Source organism: Strix aluco, chromosome 3 (genome assembly GCF_031877795.1).
Source record: "Strix aluco isolate bStrAlu1 chromosome 3, bStrAlu1.hap1, whole genome shotgun sequence".
In the NCBI taxonomy this organism is placed as follows: Eukaryota; Metazoa; Chordata; class Aves; order Strigiformes; family Strigidae; genus Strix; species Strix aluco.
The window spans coordinates 31,852,098-31,868,943 of record NC_133933.1 but is presented as its reverse complement, the minus strand read 5'-3'; the positions used below and the strand labels follow the sequence as shown (position 1 = coordinate 31,868,943).

The window sequence follows — 16,846 nt, the reverse complement described above, 5'->3', positions numbered from 1 at the left end:
AACAACACAAGAATAAACATCAGATTGTATTAATTAGTCAAATCTTTAATACATATGTCATTTCCATCACTTTTTTTAAATAAATGGAAATAAAGATCAAGTAAACCAATGAAGTTTTTCTTCTACTCTCAGTACTTTTTTTTGTAGACAACATATTCAAGTGCCATGTTTGTTATAGTATCAAGTAAAATATTAAAAATCATCATTAATTCACTTCATACATGTTGAATTTTCAGTATGACGATCCTGGCTTTTTTCCCTCTTATTAAGAAAAAAATTAAAAACAGAAAAAAAAAAAGGGAAGAGCATTTCGAAAGTATATGAAGCTAGTCACCCTTTCAAGGCAAATATAAACATAAAAGCTGTCCATATATCAAAGCCCTTTTTCTTCTATACTTGGCAACTGCGTCCTTGGCCCCTTGACACCCCACTGAGAATTAGCAGCATCAGGATTTCACTCCTGACAGCAGCACATCAGTCAAAAGATCTGGCCTAAAGGAACTGTCACATAGCAGAGGGCCACAGTGCCCTGTAGGACTAGGTTACAGGTCACTGACCCTGCCAACACTAACGATTTCTGCACTGGTTTAAGTCGAAACAAGGCTGCACTTCTCATACAGAATAACTAAAACATGACTCTCTTCAGCGTTGCGTATCACTGTCACAATTGTTCATAGAAACAAGAACAGACAAACGAAAATTTAAGTCTATCACTCAGCATATCAAAAATGGGAAGACTGCTAATTTAGTTGTGCTGGTTTTTGATGGATGCTTAACCTGTTGTGCAAGTAGAAAACGCAGGTGTACTTACATAACCTCTGGGTGTATGCGTACATAGCGTTCTATGCATAGCCCAGCAACTAGGCAATCTGCACAGAGAAGACATCTTATGTACTGTGATAAATCTGCAAACAAGTTTTGGATTCAGACACTGGGTGACAGTCAAAATGAACTACTTAGCTTCCCAAAGTCTTTTAGGAATTTGATAATGTAGACCAGGCTTTTACTGAAAAAAAATTGTACTTTTTACCACTCAAACTTGTTTTGCTCATGGGAGTGATGTATTCTATATTAGCACAAAACATCTCTCTGCAAGGATCCTTGCAGAAGCATCTGTGTAGCATATAAAAATCAGAATCAAAGCCGGTTCTCACTACAAATCTTCCCTTGCTCAGATAAGGTTACAAACAGTAGTTGAGGTGAAAAACAAAGTATTGATCAAACAGACAAATCACATCACCAATAGCACAGCCATTCCAGCCACCCACTCTGACACTCATGTGGTTTGGGGCATGTCAAACTCAACATATACGGTAACTTTGCGCACATATCCTGTTATTTGTGCAGGCTACATTTAACAGAAAGAGAGTTTACAGACAAACCACAGAAGTACTTTACAGATTAATCTTATTTGCTACTTCTCTACCTTCTCCAGAATACCTCACGCCATATACATACTCAGCACTGCATGAATAAGCTTGGGTAGGAAGCACTACGTTCATCCTCACACAGCACTCTGCCCCAGCTAATAAGCTCCATCTCTATCATCATGGGTGAAGTTACAGGCATGCGTGAGTAATAAGAAGGACAACTACTGCCGACTTCATTCCACTGCATGATATAGATATTCAAGAATTACTGCTGGTAAGCCTTTAAACCATCAGGCCTGATCCCCAATTCATACATTTAACTGCCACTGTATGATGGGAAAAAAGTTTTTCTATATTAATAGTGAGTTTACATCATTCAGATTTGTAAATGATATGAACTACTGATTCAACTAGACTATCAGAGAACTCTTTGAAGCTGTAAAATGTATCTCTAATTTGAGCTTTACAGATAAAGATAACCTAGCAATGTTTTTGTAGTCTAAAATTTGCCTCAGGTGCTTTGGTACACTGTGGGTACACTGAGGAGAATGTGGGAAGAGTCACTTAAAATTAGTAGCCAAGGAAAAAAAAAAGAAAGAGTAGAACCATCTGAAATTACAGAAATCTAGGAGCTGTGAAACATCCTATTTATCTTCAGGAGACAAAAATTATGATCAATAATACCAATTTAAATGTTACTGGTATTTTGGAGGTCATCAAGAACAATGTGGGATCACTGGCCTGCAAAATTAACAAACATTAAGGAGACAAGAAAGTTAGCAGCTGAGAGATGATAGTTACGTGCTTTCCACAAATCAAAAGAAACTCTGAACAAGAAGTATGGTAATACTGATGCACCGTATTCAAACTTCACCATGGGGAAATGAATCCTAAGGAACACAAGGAAACAGAGAACACACAATGCTTTGGCAGTTTCCTGTGAATGCTGTCTCCTTGCAAAAACTCCAATGTGAAGAATTTATTTTGTGAGTGGAGCTCAAAAAAGTGCCACCTTTTCTACCCTATTGAGTCCCTCCCTACTGAGGAAACACACTAGATAAATAATTTCTGTAATTAAGTAATAAAAATAAAAGCTGAATTTCATATATCTATTAAATAGTTTTAAACATAAATATGAACTGATACTTTGCAGCTTTCCACTCTCCACAGCAAACTCACGGAGTTAAAACAGATTCTGGGTTTAGTTTGGTTTTATATTCACAGAGATTGGCAGCAATATGTTCAATCTTTTTAAATTATGTGTTCAGAAAATAAAAAAAATCTAGTTATGGTTGCCCAAAATTATAAATCTATTCTTAAGTGGTCAAAAGATGAAGCCAGCAGTTACTAGCTAGTTTGCTAGTTCGTGCAAAAATTCAGATGCAGTTATACAAACTGCACAGAGTGGACAGTATTTTTATATGTGCAAAATCCTGCATACCCAAATGCAGATCACATATACTCAGATGAAAAAAATATATTTATGCAAGTTTTCCATCAGAGCTAAGAACTACTAAAATGATGAACTTAGATGGAAATCCATTCACTCCATTAAGAGAAGATCATTAACATTCACCATCTAACAAGACATTCTGCACCAAAGAAGGAGTCTGAACCACCAGAGCAGTTAATAATTCCACAAGATACTTAGAGCTGACAGTAAACTTGTTAATGAGACAATATACACTACTGTTAACCACTAATTCTAAAATGTCATTCACAAAAAAGAAGATTCTGATATTGTCAGAAGCAAAAAGCTCCTCATTACTGTCTCTTTATTGCTTTTACCGTTGGGGGGGGTTTGGGGCGGAAATCACAAGTATGAAGTTCTTGCACAAAAACCAAATGAACAAAACACATAAATTATGAGACTACCCAAAGCGCCCTTGAAAAGGATAATTGGGAGCCTTGAGACAAGTTTCTCCTTGGTGACAAGGATGTAATTTTGGACGAGGCTCACTCTATTTCAGCAAGTGCTGAATTTTTACCCCCTCTCCAAATAAATTACAGCTGAAGAAATTCTCTTGGGTAAGTGAAGGAAAACTTCATGTTCCCTTGTCTCAGGAGATCAAAAAAGTCATGTCTTCCCCACAAAAAAAACCCCAACTATTTCTCAAGCTCATTTTCAGTGAAAGTGATAGTTACACTAATAGAAAAATACCTTAGCATAAAAGCTACTCTGCCAGTGATTAAAGAATTTATCTGTATCATCCTTAAATGGTCCTCCTAGGGTGTGTCTCACCCACATCACAGACTTCAAGATCCCCAGAAGCAACATAACATACTTGAATTTGCTAGTGCTTAGTTTCCATGTCTCTATTAGTTGACTGCAAATAAGTATAACATGTAAAATTTCAGTCTTGAGCGAAAAAGTGGTTGGAACTCATTCTCCTAAACTTTCCTGTCCTACTATATTTGGTTTCGTCTGTTCACCACTCCATCTTCAAAGCAAACCCAAGAGTCTTCTGATCGCTTGCTCACAGACACGGACTTCTGAAAGACTTGCCTTTTCCTCGAAGAAAAGAGGGCAAATATGTGAAGTCAAAAATAATTTTCTCCTAATTCTTGGGTACTCACTGGGGAGGCATGGGGGGTGGGGTGGACACAGATGACAGAGCCAGGGACACTAAGTTGAAAACAAACACTAGTTTATATTTACAGAAGCCTTGACATTAAGAAGGTAGTATCTCACTGAACCAGTTACACAAGTCTGCTCACCCACTCCTCGGGCATATCTAGCAGTCAAGCCTTCTCCTTCCTTATAAATGCTCCAAGAGATTCTCCTATTTTTGATTCCCAACTCTGCCTTTCCATTCCTTAGTTCCTTTCCCTCCTATCTAACATCCAGAAAAATGGTATTCTTCATCACAGGGTAGTATCAACAGATCTGTTTTCTTAACAGCAAGCAATAGAGAGGCCTTCTCACCAAGTGCAATTAAAAAACAAACTGTAACCTAGCAGAAAACATTCCAAAAGTCACTGAATTCCATGGAAGAGCCACTTACACAGCACTGTAAGACATGCAGATCAACTGAACTCTTGAGCTCTAAAGACTTCTTTTATTTTGCACCCACATGACCACAAATAAGACCCAAAAGGCTTTGTTTCTGGTTTATTTGTATCAAAACCAATGCAATACAATCATCATCTTTTCATTCAAAGGACCACCTGCTAAACAGGCAGCTCTTTAATCTTCAATTCGCTTGAAGGAGTAACTGAGAACTCTCTCTGCCTCAGAGAATCCTATCCTGTAGGATAGATGTTAATCTCTACTAGCCTACCACTAAAGTGAATAAACTGTCTTAATTCATTCCCTGAAAGTTGTATGTAGGGTACAACAACATAAGCATTCACCATGTTAAAAAAAAAAAATTATGAATTATTTCAACATTTAAAATTATGAAGGTGGAAAAAATGGATCATATGCAATGGAAGAATTAACGCTTGTGTCTCACATTCATTTGATCAAAGGTGCTTCTAACCAGACACAGGTTGTGGAGACAACAGGTATTCAAAGGAACTAACAGGACCAAAAAAAAAACCAATTTAAGGGCTCAAATAGACTCTCCAGTCAAAAGATACTTTTTATGTTAAGACATTATATGATTTGAATTAAGTAACAAGCCTCACATCTCATTTTTCAGAAAAGGGATTGTGATTAAAGATACATTATATCCTTTCTGAAAAACAGCTTTTTAGTTTGATGTACAAGAACTACTGTGATGAAAAAGAACCACGACCAAAAAAAACCCACCAAGTTTTTGGCTGTGTTATCATCTGATTTGGCAAAAATAACCCAGTAATACTAAATTATAAATGCTCTGAATTACACTGAGTCAAATATGTGACTAAGAGAAAAGAACACCAAACAACACAAAGCATTTTAGGCATTTTACTCTGGAGTTCCTTACTGAACCCCCCCAGGTCTCCACACACACATAATTTTTTTCTTACAGAATGAATATATGAATTGCCCTATTCCTGTTTTAGTTCTATGTACACTTGAGAAAAATACTGAAAAATGAAGCTGAGTTGTGTTTCTTCAATTGCTGAAGAGGGCAGGAAAAACTCTCACGTGTTTTTCCTGGAACTGAGCATTAAGAATACCACTATGCAGCAGCAACCATATATTAAAAAAACCTGATGACACACTAAAGGAATTTACATTTCAGTTTTGTATATCTTTGGGAATATTCATGAGTAATCTGCATTACTATTAAATATATTAAACACTAACTTAACTCTCAAGTTAAATTCATCTTCTTGACATCTTCTACGCTACCTACTAACCTGCTGCTCTACTGAAATCCAAAAATCAGATGGAATATTAACAGCTTCATTCTCTTGGATGCATCTGGAGCGTTTGGCAATTATTACAATGCTAATGCAGATTGGCAATATGCAAACTAATTGTTAATTTTTTCACAAATACAAAGCATCTTTACATAAAAGAATTCAACAGGAGTAAAACTGCTCTGTAAGATCAAACCATTTCCAGCACTGTTGGAACATTCTTGATACAAATAAAATTTATTTTGTGTATTAGTAAGGCACTGAGATCTTTTAACGGGAGCTATAAAAATGTATTGGTGTATTAAATATTTTTCACCAACCTTAAGAACTTCTAATCAGAGCATTACTTTACAGATAAAGAAACTAAAGTACAGAGAGAATATTTGAATTTGCTTCTGATTACAATACATCCGTATCATACCAACGTCAAAACTGAGTATAGACTCCAGCTGTTCAACAGTAATCACCAGATCACTAGCAGGACCCTTCCTTTCTTCCTAGAAATCTATTGTGTACAAAATTTCTGTAGTAGAAACCATTTTGCAGAGCAGTGTGACATGAAACATAAGTGTTCAAGAGCCAAAGGCTAAGAAAGCCCTAAAAAAAGTGCAACTCTGAGAAGTAAAGCCAGTAAGTGATCTCTGCAGTGCAACTGAGACTGAAGAAAGGAGATTTTTGACTACAGCTTCCGTAATCTAGAAAAATCTTTTTAACTTTGATCTCTTGGTCACTGAAACCAATATGCCTCCCATTTTTTTTAAATCGACTTCTGTCAATTTTTGCTAATGAGAAAGAATACATAGTGCATGGGCTTTATCACAGGCCCAGAAAAATTCTGGGCATTCAGTCAGGAGCTCAGCACACCTAAGTCAAAGCAAGCTCTCTTAATAAATCCAAAGACAAAGGCCTCCCCAGGTGGTTGAGCAGGCAAAAGCTGTTTGAGGAGTTGCAATAACAGAATGACTTCAGATACAGTATTACATGGTAGCACATGACCAGATAAAGAATTTAAAATGTGAAGAACTGTAAAAAAAGGCATCATGTACTCAGGCCACCCTACTCAGCTTCAAGAAAGTAATAGTGCATAAATCTAACCCAAAGCCAGTGCTGACACAGAGCTAATATAGTCCCCCCTCCCCAGCTATTAAAACCTTGCCCTCCAATATTTACATCAACTCCACTTTATCTAAAGGATCATCTAAATTTTATAGATCCAGCTACAGTTGGCAATTGCTCATTCAATCACACCATTTGGTTAGAAAACATCTCTATGCCACCCCTTTATGTTTGGTTCACCCATTTTAATAAGCTGAGGGGGTTTGTCCCTTCTTTCCAAGTTCATTTGCTTATGTACTTCAGTCATCTGTTGCAATAGCTCTTGTACTGCCTGCTGTCTTCTATTCATCTCTTTTCCTTCTTTTCCCCATAAAGCAAGACTTGCTCTGCTGCCGGAAGAAAGGAATGACCCCCTCGCAATAACCCTATGGTAACAGCTACAACCTAAGACCTAGCAGGTGTTAACACTCCAACAGAACTCCCCTACTCAGTTCAAGAGGCCGCACAGGGTCAAGAAGCTGATCTCGGTCCATATTTTGTTTTGGCTTTCAAGTTGGCCTCATCATAAACTCTGTTTTACAGTAACAGAAATCAAACTGGGAAAATGCAATGTCTTCAAGGGCCCGTAAAAATTCCAAACCCCTGGATTTCAGTGGCTGCACTCATCTTATAGAACTATTCCCAGATCTAGACTGACATCATACATGATGCTGGTAGACAAATAAAAATGCTCGTTAATTAACTTCCACCAGAAACACCAGAGAAAAAAAAGGAGGAAATGCAATTTCCTCACAGATTAGTGTCAGATGCTTTGAAATCAAGGGAGCTCATCTGTACCCAAGTATTTTAGAATGGCCTAAGCAAAACTCATTTCCCCTCCCCCTGTTTCTTTTTATATCCTGAAACTTTTTTGAAGACAATGTAAAAGCCAAACAAAAAAAACCCCAATAAACAGTATCTTGACTCTTTATCAGTGAGTGTCACACATCTACTTCATTCCATTTTTCCCATTCTTTAAAATTGTTTTGAAACTTTTTCAAGTTATTGAAAATGCATTCTTTAAGAGTTCAAAAATATTTTCTCATGAAGCTATTTTCTTATTAAATGCGACCATACCTACATCACAAAATGCAATCTTCAGAAATTGAAGTGTCACCCAAAAAAAAAAAAAACCACACACCACTAACCCCACCTGCCAAAATCTTCAAAAGTGTATTACTCAGGACAGTTTTCTCCATCAGAAAAAAATAAAAAGAAATTGCTAGCAATGTAAAATGTCATTAGAAAAGATCAAGCAGATCTTATACTTAAAAGACTTCTCTAGGCATGTATACTGGAGTAACTAGTGTCTGAACTGGAATTTCCGTTCTGTAAGAAACTCGTATCTTTTAGCATTTATTTTATAACAAACCAGGTAAGTGTTGAAGCACCAACATGTTTAGCTATATAAAACATTCCCAAAACATTCAATTCATAAATATACAAATACTTTGTTTACATACATCATTTTTTTAAACAGACCACTGTGGTATTCCAGAATCAAAACATTTAAATTGATTTGACATTTAACTACATCTGCTGTATGAGCTGTATGAAGATCCAGGCAAGCAATGCTTCACTATGTGCTGTTCCCTGCAACTGTAACATATGTCTTGTAAGGTAACTTCACTGTATAGATTTCACAGATTGGTCAGAAAGAAAACATTATGTACAGAAAAAACGTCCAAACCTAATCCATAAAAACGCCGTGTTAGAAGACTTACGACCTGTGAGACAGAGGCATTCTAAAGATGCTTGTTGAATCAGCTAGAAATTACATTTCTATTTTCTCACTAGAAAACAGCAAGAAATGTCAATAGAGAAAATGTGATGGAAGATTCCATGGCACTTCTACTGACACCAACAAACCCCTAGTATGCTATAGTGGAAGAGCAACAGACCGTCAACAAGTCCTTTATATCAAAGTGCTGACAAACTGGCAATCTAAAACTCACAAAGGAAATAGAAAAATCTTATTCACTTTTCCAGATTGAATGATGCCCACAGAACTAACACAAAGTGTTCAACTAAAGTGTTAAAGATTCATGTTTTAAAAATAAAATGAAAAAAAAAAAAAGTATTTCCAGTAAAACTGTTATCCTTTTCATCCTTCCCTGCCTCCTCCATGAGAAAAGAAAAACAAAAAAGTGTGCTGGAAAGCTTACTGAAGCTCACTAAAAGTTCTGTGTGTCTATACATTTCATATGGAAGAACTCAAAAGACTATAAAGATTGTGGGGGCAGACTACCATAAAATAAGTCACCAATAATTATAAAGCGTACCCAACTATATTAGAAAAACATTTCAGTAAATCATTCCCTTATAACATAAGCAAGATGTTTCTTCTTTAAAAACCAAGCTAGTACTTCACAGTACATACTCAAATCACCTTCACTTCTCCAGGACCAATGAAAAAGTAAAACAAAAGCCAAAAGCTGGCTGCTTCTCTTCACTAATGGTACTTGTATGAGTAAAGTAATCAGAATTTAACATTAAACAAACTGTAAGGTATTTTAAGTGCCTAATTACTCCATCATATATCTACATACAAAATATGGCATTAGGTAATGTCTTTAAAGAGGTTCATCTCGACAAAATAGAGAACAGAGAATTATAATCCCTACATCACTTATTCACATATTAATTTTGAAAACTGAAGTATCATTTATAATCAAAATGTTATTTAACAGTATATGGCAAGAAATTAACTGGATGTTGACATGTTTAACACTTCAGTTATTTACAAACATGAGCACAATATTTTGCAAATAACTGTTTTCTCAAACATCCCAGTTTCTTAGGTTCTGTTTTTGTCTTCAGAATTATATTTTTAAAGTTACAGAAAAATACCATTTTTCAGTTGCAGGCCAAATGGCAGCTACCAAAAAAAGTTAAATTCATGATGAAAATGGGACTTTTTTCCCTATTAACACTTGTTGCTTTTCTGAAAAAAGTGAGATGATGCTTGCTACTACTTTACTGATTAATGTCTACATTTAGCATAAATGCACATAACAGCTACGTAACAACCTCCAGTGATTTTCAGTCTCCAACAATACACTTCATTCTTTCCAGTAAGCAATACGCGTTTATGTCTAACTCAAAAAAGTCAAATTAAATCCTCACGAACACCCTTTAGCTTAAATCAACTTACACCCAAGATTTACTTTTGACATAAAAAAGAAATATAGCTGTATCTTCCAGATTAAAAAATATATTCTTTTTTTTTCAAATGGAGACTTTCAATCACTTCAGCACAGCTTAAGTCCCGGAAGCAACTACTAGGAGAAGGGCCAGTATCAGATAATGCTAAGCATCTAACTGGGTATTAATTAATGCCTCGTATAAATATATATGTTCCACATGCCAAAGAAATGCAATTTTAAGTAGCTGCAGAAACTTAACGGGCTGTGACAGAAAGAAAAAATGCCCTATACAATCTACTTACTAGCATGCTTATCTGCAAGCATTATAAGGCTGTTGGAAATATCTCTTCGCCTATAAAAACACACCACTTTTGCTTCCACGTTTCCATTGGCAGTCTACAAAAGAAAGATATATCAAGTCAGAATGTATCCTTCCTCAGCTAAATAATACAAATTAAATGCCCTCTGCTTGCAATTCTCCCTTTTATTAGTAGTTGTCACATGATCAGTCAGGCTGAAGTCAACAAAATTACTCAAATAGGTAAAAGCCTGACACGGGCCAATATCAATTTCAGATCAAACAATGGTATTGATTATAATTATTTAGTCCTAAGAATGTATATATTACTCAGCTGTTTAGAGATGTAATGCCAGTATCATGTTAATGTAAGAATTCTTAGGAAATATTAGAAGCTTGTGAACATTTCTTTGCAACCCAGCTTTAGACAGAAATCTGTACTTCAAAGTACTCTGGCATTTTTTTCAGAATCATATTTAATATAACATTGTTTATTTGAAAATTCACTGCAGCTCATAAGATAAAAGAGCTATTTAGTTCACAGCTGTTTTCATGACTCATTACAGGATCATGCTCTTTAGCCCGATAACTGTGGACAATCTACTAACATTTGAAGAACTGTACGCTCTTTCTTGTTATGAGAAGTACAAAATTAGTTCATTACCTTGAGCTGCTTATTTAAAAGTCAAGTTGTGGCACTGAAAAGTATGACGTTTTAATTAAGTTTGTTACAAAAAAAAAAGAAAGCATCTTGTCTCTGGTAAAATGATAACTAAAGCATTTCATTACATATTTACGTAACATCTCCATGTTTGTTCAATGCCTTTAACACATGAAAGCACATAATTCATAATTAAGATATCTGGACTATATCCTTGAAACTCTCTTAAAAAAAAAAAAAATCAATACTCTACCATCCACGAGCAAGATTAAATTATAGCAATGCAGTTTAAAGATAATAAACATTACATTCAGAACATGATTGGAATCAGTTCAATTACTGTAAATAAAAAATATTCTTCTCCAATAAAAGTCCAAAATGATTTGTCATGCACAAGTTCAGTGGATGTTGTGTTGGACAGTACTAACAGGTGATGTGGTTGATGTCTGCTATGGAATAGTGTTATGTTCCATTAATAAGAAGAAAACTGCAGGTCACCAATTTTTTAACTTACTTTCCAACCACAGGAAAAAAAATCTTTATCATTATTTACATAACGATAAGCACTTTGATCATTAACTTTTGACATAATGTATCAGTAAGCTTTAATACTGCTTGATGAAATACTAAAACTATGCCACACAAAAAAAATAAAATCCCACACCATTCCTAATAGTACAAAAACGAAGAAAAACAATCGTGCTTTCTCCAAAATGACACTCTCAAAAACTTCCATTCTTTATAAAAATACACTCAGGTTAAAGAAGTAGAACACAGTCTCTGTTTCTATTCAAAAACCTGTCCTTCATTCGCAGCTGCCAATAAGCAGAGCAATTAACAGAAGTCACATATTCTGTTACTTGATCACTGCAAAGTCTCACTGATACTTACTAGCTCTTTCCACATACATCCAAAAGGAGACACATTGCATGATCACTATCATTCCAGATGGATTCAGTGTCATCACTATACACAGAACTAAATTCTTTTCCTCAAGCATTCATAGGATTCATTTGGAAATTTTTTACAGCAAAGTAGTCCTGTTCACAAGGAATATTTTCTTAGGTAACAGGGCAGAATTACAGGATATCACATAGCAGTATTTCAGTAACTGAAACATACACAAAATACACAGCAAATCTCAAGAAGGCAAAAAAAAACAAAACCAGAAAATTCTACCACAACAGAAATCTTACGGAATGGAAATAATTTTCAGTTTTTGAAAAGTGCACTGACTGTTGTCAAAGGTTAAGCAAGAATCTTAGATACTTGTGTACCTTGTTAAGTTCTTCAATTCTCCTAATGAGATATGGATTGCTGGAAGAATTTTCAAAATAAACATAATCTGCAATGAAAAAAGGAAAGATACTGAAATACCAAAAAATAATATGTAAAAGTATATCATTATTAAAGCAAAACTTTTCTTCTAAACCTAGAAGCTATTAAAAAGCTGAGATTTCTTAGTCAATGTTAAAACAGTAAAGTATTTCTATACCGAGATTTAACATAAATTTTTCCTAAAATCTGGTTACAACTGGACTATACATGCTTTAACAATCATGCTGAAATGAAGTTAAATGCCTTGTGTTGGAGCTTACATGTAATTCAGTAATACACATACTTTATAAACCTTGATATAAAAGCAGTGGTTCCTCACGATCAATTAGGGAAGATTTAAGAATTGACTGCTTTAGTGAGTTTCTGTATTATGTAGATAAATATTTCTGTAAAATATGCTTCCTCACACTTATTAACAGGTGCTGTGGTAGTACAACCTTCCAAATGAGTAATGGACATTTACTGATACTTGCTTTTGTTGTCATCTCTGTTCAGCAACATGTAAACTATACTAAGCAGTAATACTCATGAAGTTCGTGAGGTTCTTCAGGACAAAATCTTTTACAGCATCATCAATATAAAAATATTTTTGTAGAGTATATGGATGTTTACACATATCCTGAAAGCTGCTCCCATGTAACATACAAAGAGTTGACATGCAGCACATTTCCTTCAACAGTTTTCTCAAAACTTGTTGTCATCAAACGCTAAGCACACTTTACATTTGATACGACTTCTGCACCACGCACCTTGTGAACTTTTTTTTAAAAAATTGGGTGGGGGGGCCATAATGACGTATAAAACTCTTCTGCAATGCTCTGACACTGCATTACAGTGAAACAGTCCCTCGGGTTGCTCATTTAGCTCTAAAGAAAGAGTATGATCTCTGGATTTTGTTCACAATTGCTTATTAAGGTTACAACGCCAAAATTTGGAATGGATGACCTAAGAAGCAAACCCTACCCAGATTTCAACAGCGCTGCTCAGCGAAGGATTACTTTCATGAGTAAAGGCTGATGGGATTACAACCCAAATGCCCTAATGGACTATGCAGATGGACGATTCACGGATGTATCAGCGTATCTCAAAACAAGAGGCAGGAAGAGATTCAAACTATCACCCCTCGTTCCCTTGCATGTTCCCTCTCACCTCAGGCTGACGAGGAGAGAGCAGGAGAAAATAAGCCATTTTAGAGCACCAAGTACCGAAAACCTAACTTGAGCGGTGCACCTGAGCCCCAGCGCTGGGCACACGGCCATGTTCACTCCCTCAGGGAGGGCAGTGGAAAGTTATCAGTGTCTGTTTCGACAGGCTGGGGGTGTGAAGAGGCACCTTTGCCGTGTTTTTTACCGCCCAAGTGCCCCCCCTTCGCGCAGTGCCAAGCGCACTTGCTCGGGGGTCACGCCGGCAAGCAGGAAAGCTGACAGAAACCTCCCGGTTACACAGTCGGATTTATTATGGATCGCCGGGAGCTGAAAGCAGACGCGGAGACACTCCGCGGCTGAAGGGAGGGAGCGGGGCTCGGGAGGCGGCACGGAGGGAAGCGCCACCGGGCGCCCCCCGGGGTGGGCGCCGTGCCGTGCCGCCCGGGCCCGCCAGGCCGCAGAGGCAGGGCCGGGCTTGGCCCCGCAGGGCCGAGGGAGGCCCCTGGGCCGGGGGCGCACGGCCCCACTCGGCCGCCCCCCGCGAGCGGGCCGGCCGCGGCGCGCTGGTCCGGCGGGTGGCGGGGCCGGGGGCCGGCCGGGCGGCCGCTCAGCGGGGAAGGAGGCGAGGCGCGAAGGGAGGCCATGCCCGCGCCGCGGTGAGGGGGTAGGAAGCCGGCGGCGCCGCTCCCCACTTCCCCGCGGAGGGCGGCGCTGCCCTTCTCCTCCTCGGCGGTGGGGGCCGGCCTCCCACCCGGCGCACAGGGCTGGTGGGGGAGGAACCTGCGTCCTCCCCCTCCGCCCCGCGGAGGGCCCGGCGGCCCCCTTAACCGGGACCCGCCGTCGCCTCCCACCGCCCGCCCGGGCCTGGCCGCCGCGCTCGGGGCCACGGCAGGCGGAGGGGGCCGGCGCGCCCCCCTTCACCCCGGCGCGGCGCGCACAGCCCGCGGCTCGGCGGGACCCCCGGGCCAGGGCCAGGCCCCGTCCCCGCTGCCGGGCGCCTGGCCCCCCGGCGCCGGGCGGGCGCTGCCGCGTCCCCACATACCTCCCACTCGGTACATGTTGGCCGCCATGTCTGCGCTCTGCGCCCTCCTCCTCCTCCTCCCGCCGCCACCGCCTCTGCCGGGCCGGGCTGGGCAAGGAGGGAGCGGCTCCCGCGGCCCCCCCGCCCCGCGCTCGCCCCCACCCTGCGCCACCCCTCCCCGCCCGGGCACAGGACACAGCGCCGCGCCTCACGGGGCCGCCGCCGCCTCGGCCGTTTCGGGAGCCGCCCGGCGGCGAAAGGGTTAAACAACCGCCCCCCGCCGCCTCCCTCCCCCCCCGCGCACCGGCCCCGGGGCGGGTCGGAGGCGGCGGGGGCCGGCGGCCCGGCCGCAGGTGGGGCGGCCCGAGCGGGCGGTCCCGGGGGCGGTGCGGGTGCGGTGCGGGTGCGCGGCTTCCCCCGGCCCGGCGGACACCGAACGAGGTGCCCCACCGCGGAGTGGGGGCTGCCCGCCGCGCACCCGGAGCCCGCCACGTTTTGCGGGCTCGCACCGCTTTGTCCCCAAACTCGGGAGCCCCGCGCTGCCTGAAAGAAGCGGGCGACTCTGTCTTCCATCTCCTGCGGGGTTTTGCTGGCGGTTGCCTCTCCCCAGGCGCAGCCCCCTGGGAAACACCCAGAGAAAGTTTCTCACGCTCGAGTGTGCGCAGCACCTGCTGGGGCTGGGCCCGGCGGCTCCCCTGTCGGCCTGGGAGCGGGGCGCAGCCGGGGGCCCCCGCCGGGCACCGGGGCTGGCCGAGCTGCCCGCCCGTGGGGTAGCCGGCTTGGTCGCAGCAGGCGGCAGAAAGCACCCACGGCAGAGTACAGATTAATCTAGCAGCTCGCCTCGGAGTCAGGAAGCGTTGAAGGAGCCGCTTACAAATCATCTGATGAGAGGGATGCTTCAGAAACATCAATATTGATATAACACGAAGCCATTTCCCCGTGTTTATACAAAGTTCACACCATCGCAAGCAATCCCTACGCTTTACGAACAAATTGATCCTGCTGTGTAGTGCTTCCTTGGGAGAGAAATGCTTTTTATCATTTTCTTGCAAGGAAGGTGAGGATTTACTGTTTGTTTCACGTCCTGGATTTCCGTGCATCTAGCTAGAGCTTTACCAAGCTAACATTTCACTTCATCCTGAGCTGCAGGGAAATGTGTTGATTAGGAGAATGAGCTTCCCTGGTGCTACAAATAATCGTATGGTCTCTTCCCTTTCCCCCTTTTAAGTGAATCTGGGACTATCAGGTTAAGATTTCTTCTACTTTTAGGGCACTTTCAATTTCCTGAGTGACTACTTTGTGGCAAACAGGCAACTGAGTACCAAATTCCTGAAATTTGTGAAGTAGGCATATGATATTACAGAATCACAGAACCATCTAGGTTGGAAAAGACCTTGAAGATCATCCAGTCCAACCATTAACCTAACATTGACAGTTCCCAACTACACCATATTCCTAAGCGCTATGTCGACTCTAAATTCACAGTGATTTAGTCCCCTTTAATAAACAGCAACACGTTCATGCATTGAAAGGGAAAATCTAAAATCTTCCTCTATTTTGTCTCCTGACAAGAACACCTGTGGGAGTCAGCAGAAACTGCTTGGGAAGTAGCAGCTCTATCCAGCTGGTTATTTCTACAGGCACAACAACACTACCTTAGCAGAGACCTTAATACAAATAGCTAGAAGTTAAATGGGATGTTACTTTTACTCTTGTGGTTTACTGCTTGGTAAAGGAAACAGGTTAAACTTCCAAGGCAGGAGAACAGTTAATTCAAATAGTTGGCTTGACACGGTCATTTATCAATTAAACAAAATGCCTCCAAGCTCTCTTCTCCTCAGTTTAAGTCTGCACTTCAAGATGAGAGGAATTTCCCCTACTTTGAAGCTTATAATGTACCCTCATCCAGCAAGGAGTGGATTTCGATAGAAACAGACTCTCACTTCCATCATCTGAAGGCATGGCCTATAGAAAAGGAAGGCAGCTCCTGAAGATACAGAATTCACCTCTCAAAAAGATGAGAGCGCAGCCCAGGTGAGCCCATGGTCCCAGCCTGCCCTTTCAGGTTGTCAGCCTGAAAACAGTAAGAAAAAACCCTTTATTTACAGTTGCCTGACCAAGGCATGCATCACAGACCAGATAAATAAAGAATGACATTTATATATACCTTAGTACTGAATCTCTGGGCCTTAATATTCACACTAACACAGTTTGTATAGCCGCAGACAGAACAACCTGATACTGTATGGTGTCACACTGCTGTATTTGCATGGTTTAAAGTCACTGCTGCAAACTGAGGGAAGTAGTGGGCACAGCTAGCTGTGGCTGGGTACAGAGCTGCAGGGCTGGCAGTACATTTTACTTTGGTGTACTGTATACAAAAGCCTGGATACAGTTTATTTTCTGTGCTATCTCAGTGCACAGAACAGGAAAAATTAAAGTTATGTAAACATCTTCATTTTTCTAGATTAAATGCAAT

At 40.5% G+C, this 16,846-nt stretch overlaps 1 protein-coding gene across 2 annotated transcripts in view; it reads right to left on the bottom strand.

Moving 5' to 3' along the window:
• Positions 1 to 14,494, bottom strand: part of MTA3 (metastasis associated 1 family member 3) — a 142,393-nt gene extending 127,899 nt beyond the window's left edge. For both annotated transcript variants that reach the window (XM_074818021.1, XM_074818022.1), the window contains exons 1-3: positions 14,389 to 14,494; positions 12,141 to 12,208; positions 10,207 to 10,300 (exon numbers count right to left, since the gene is read on the bottom strand). In XM_074818021.1, the coding sequence (XP_074674122.1) occupies positions 10,207 to 10,300; positions 12,141 to 12,208; positions 14,389 to 14,416 (190 nt within the window). In that variant the 5' untranslated portion in view covers positions 14,417 to 14,494. The remainder of the gene's footprint in view (positions 1 to 10,206; positions 10,301 to 12,140; positions 12,209 to 14,388) is intronic.
• Positions 14,495 to 16,846: the final 2,352 nt, after the last annotated feature.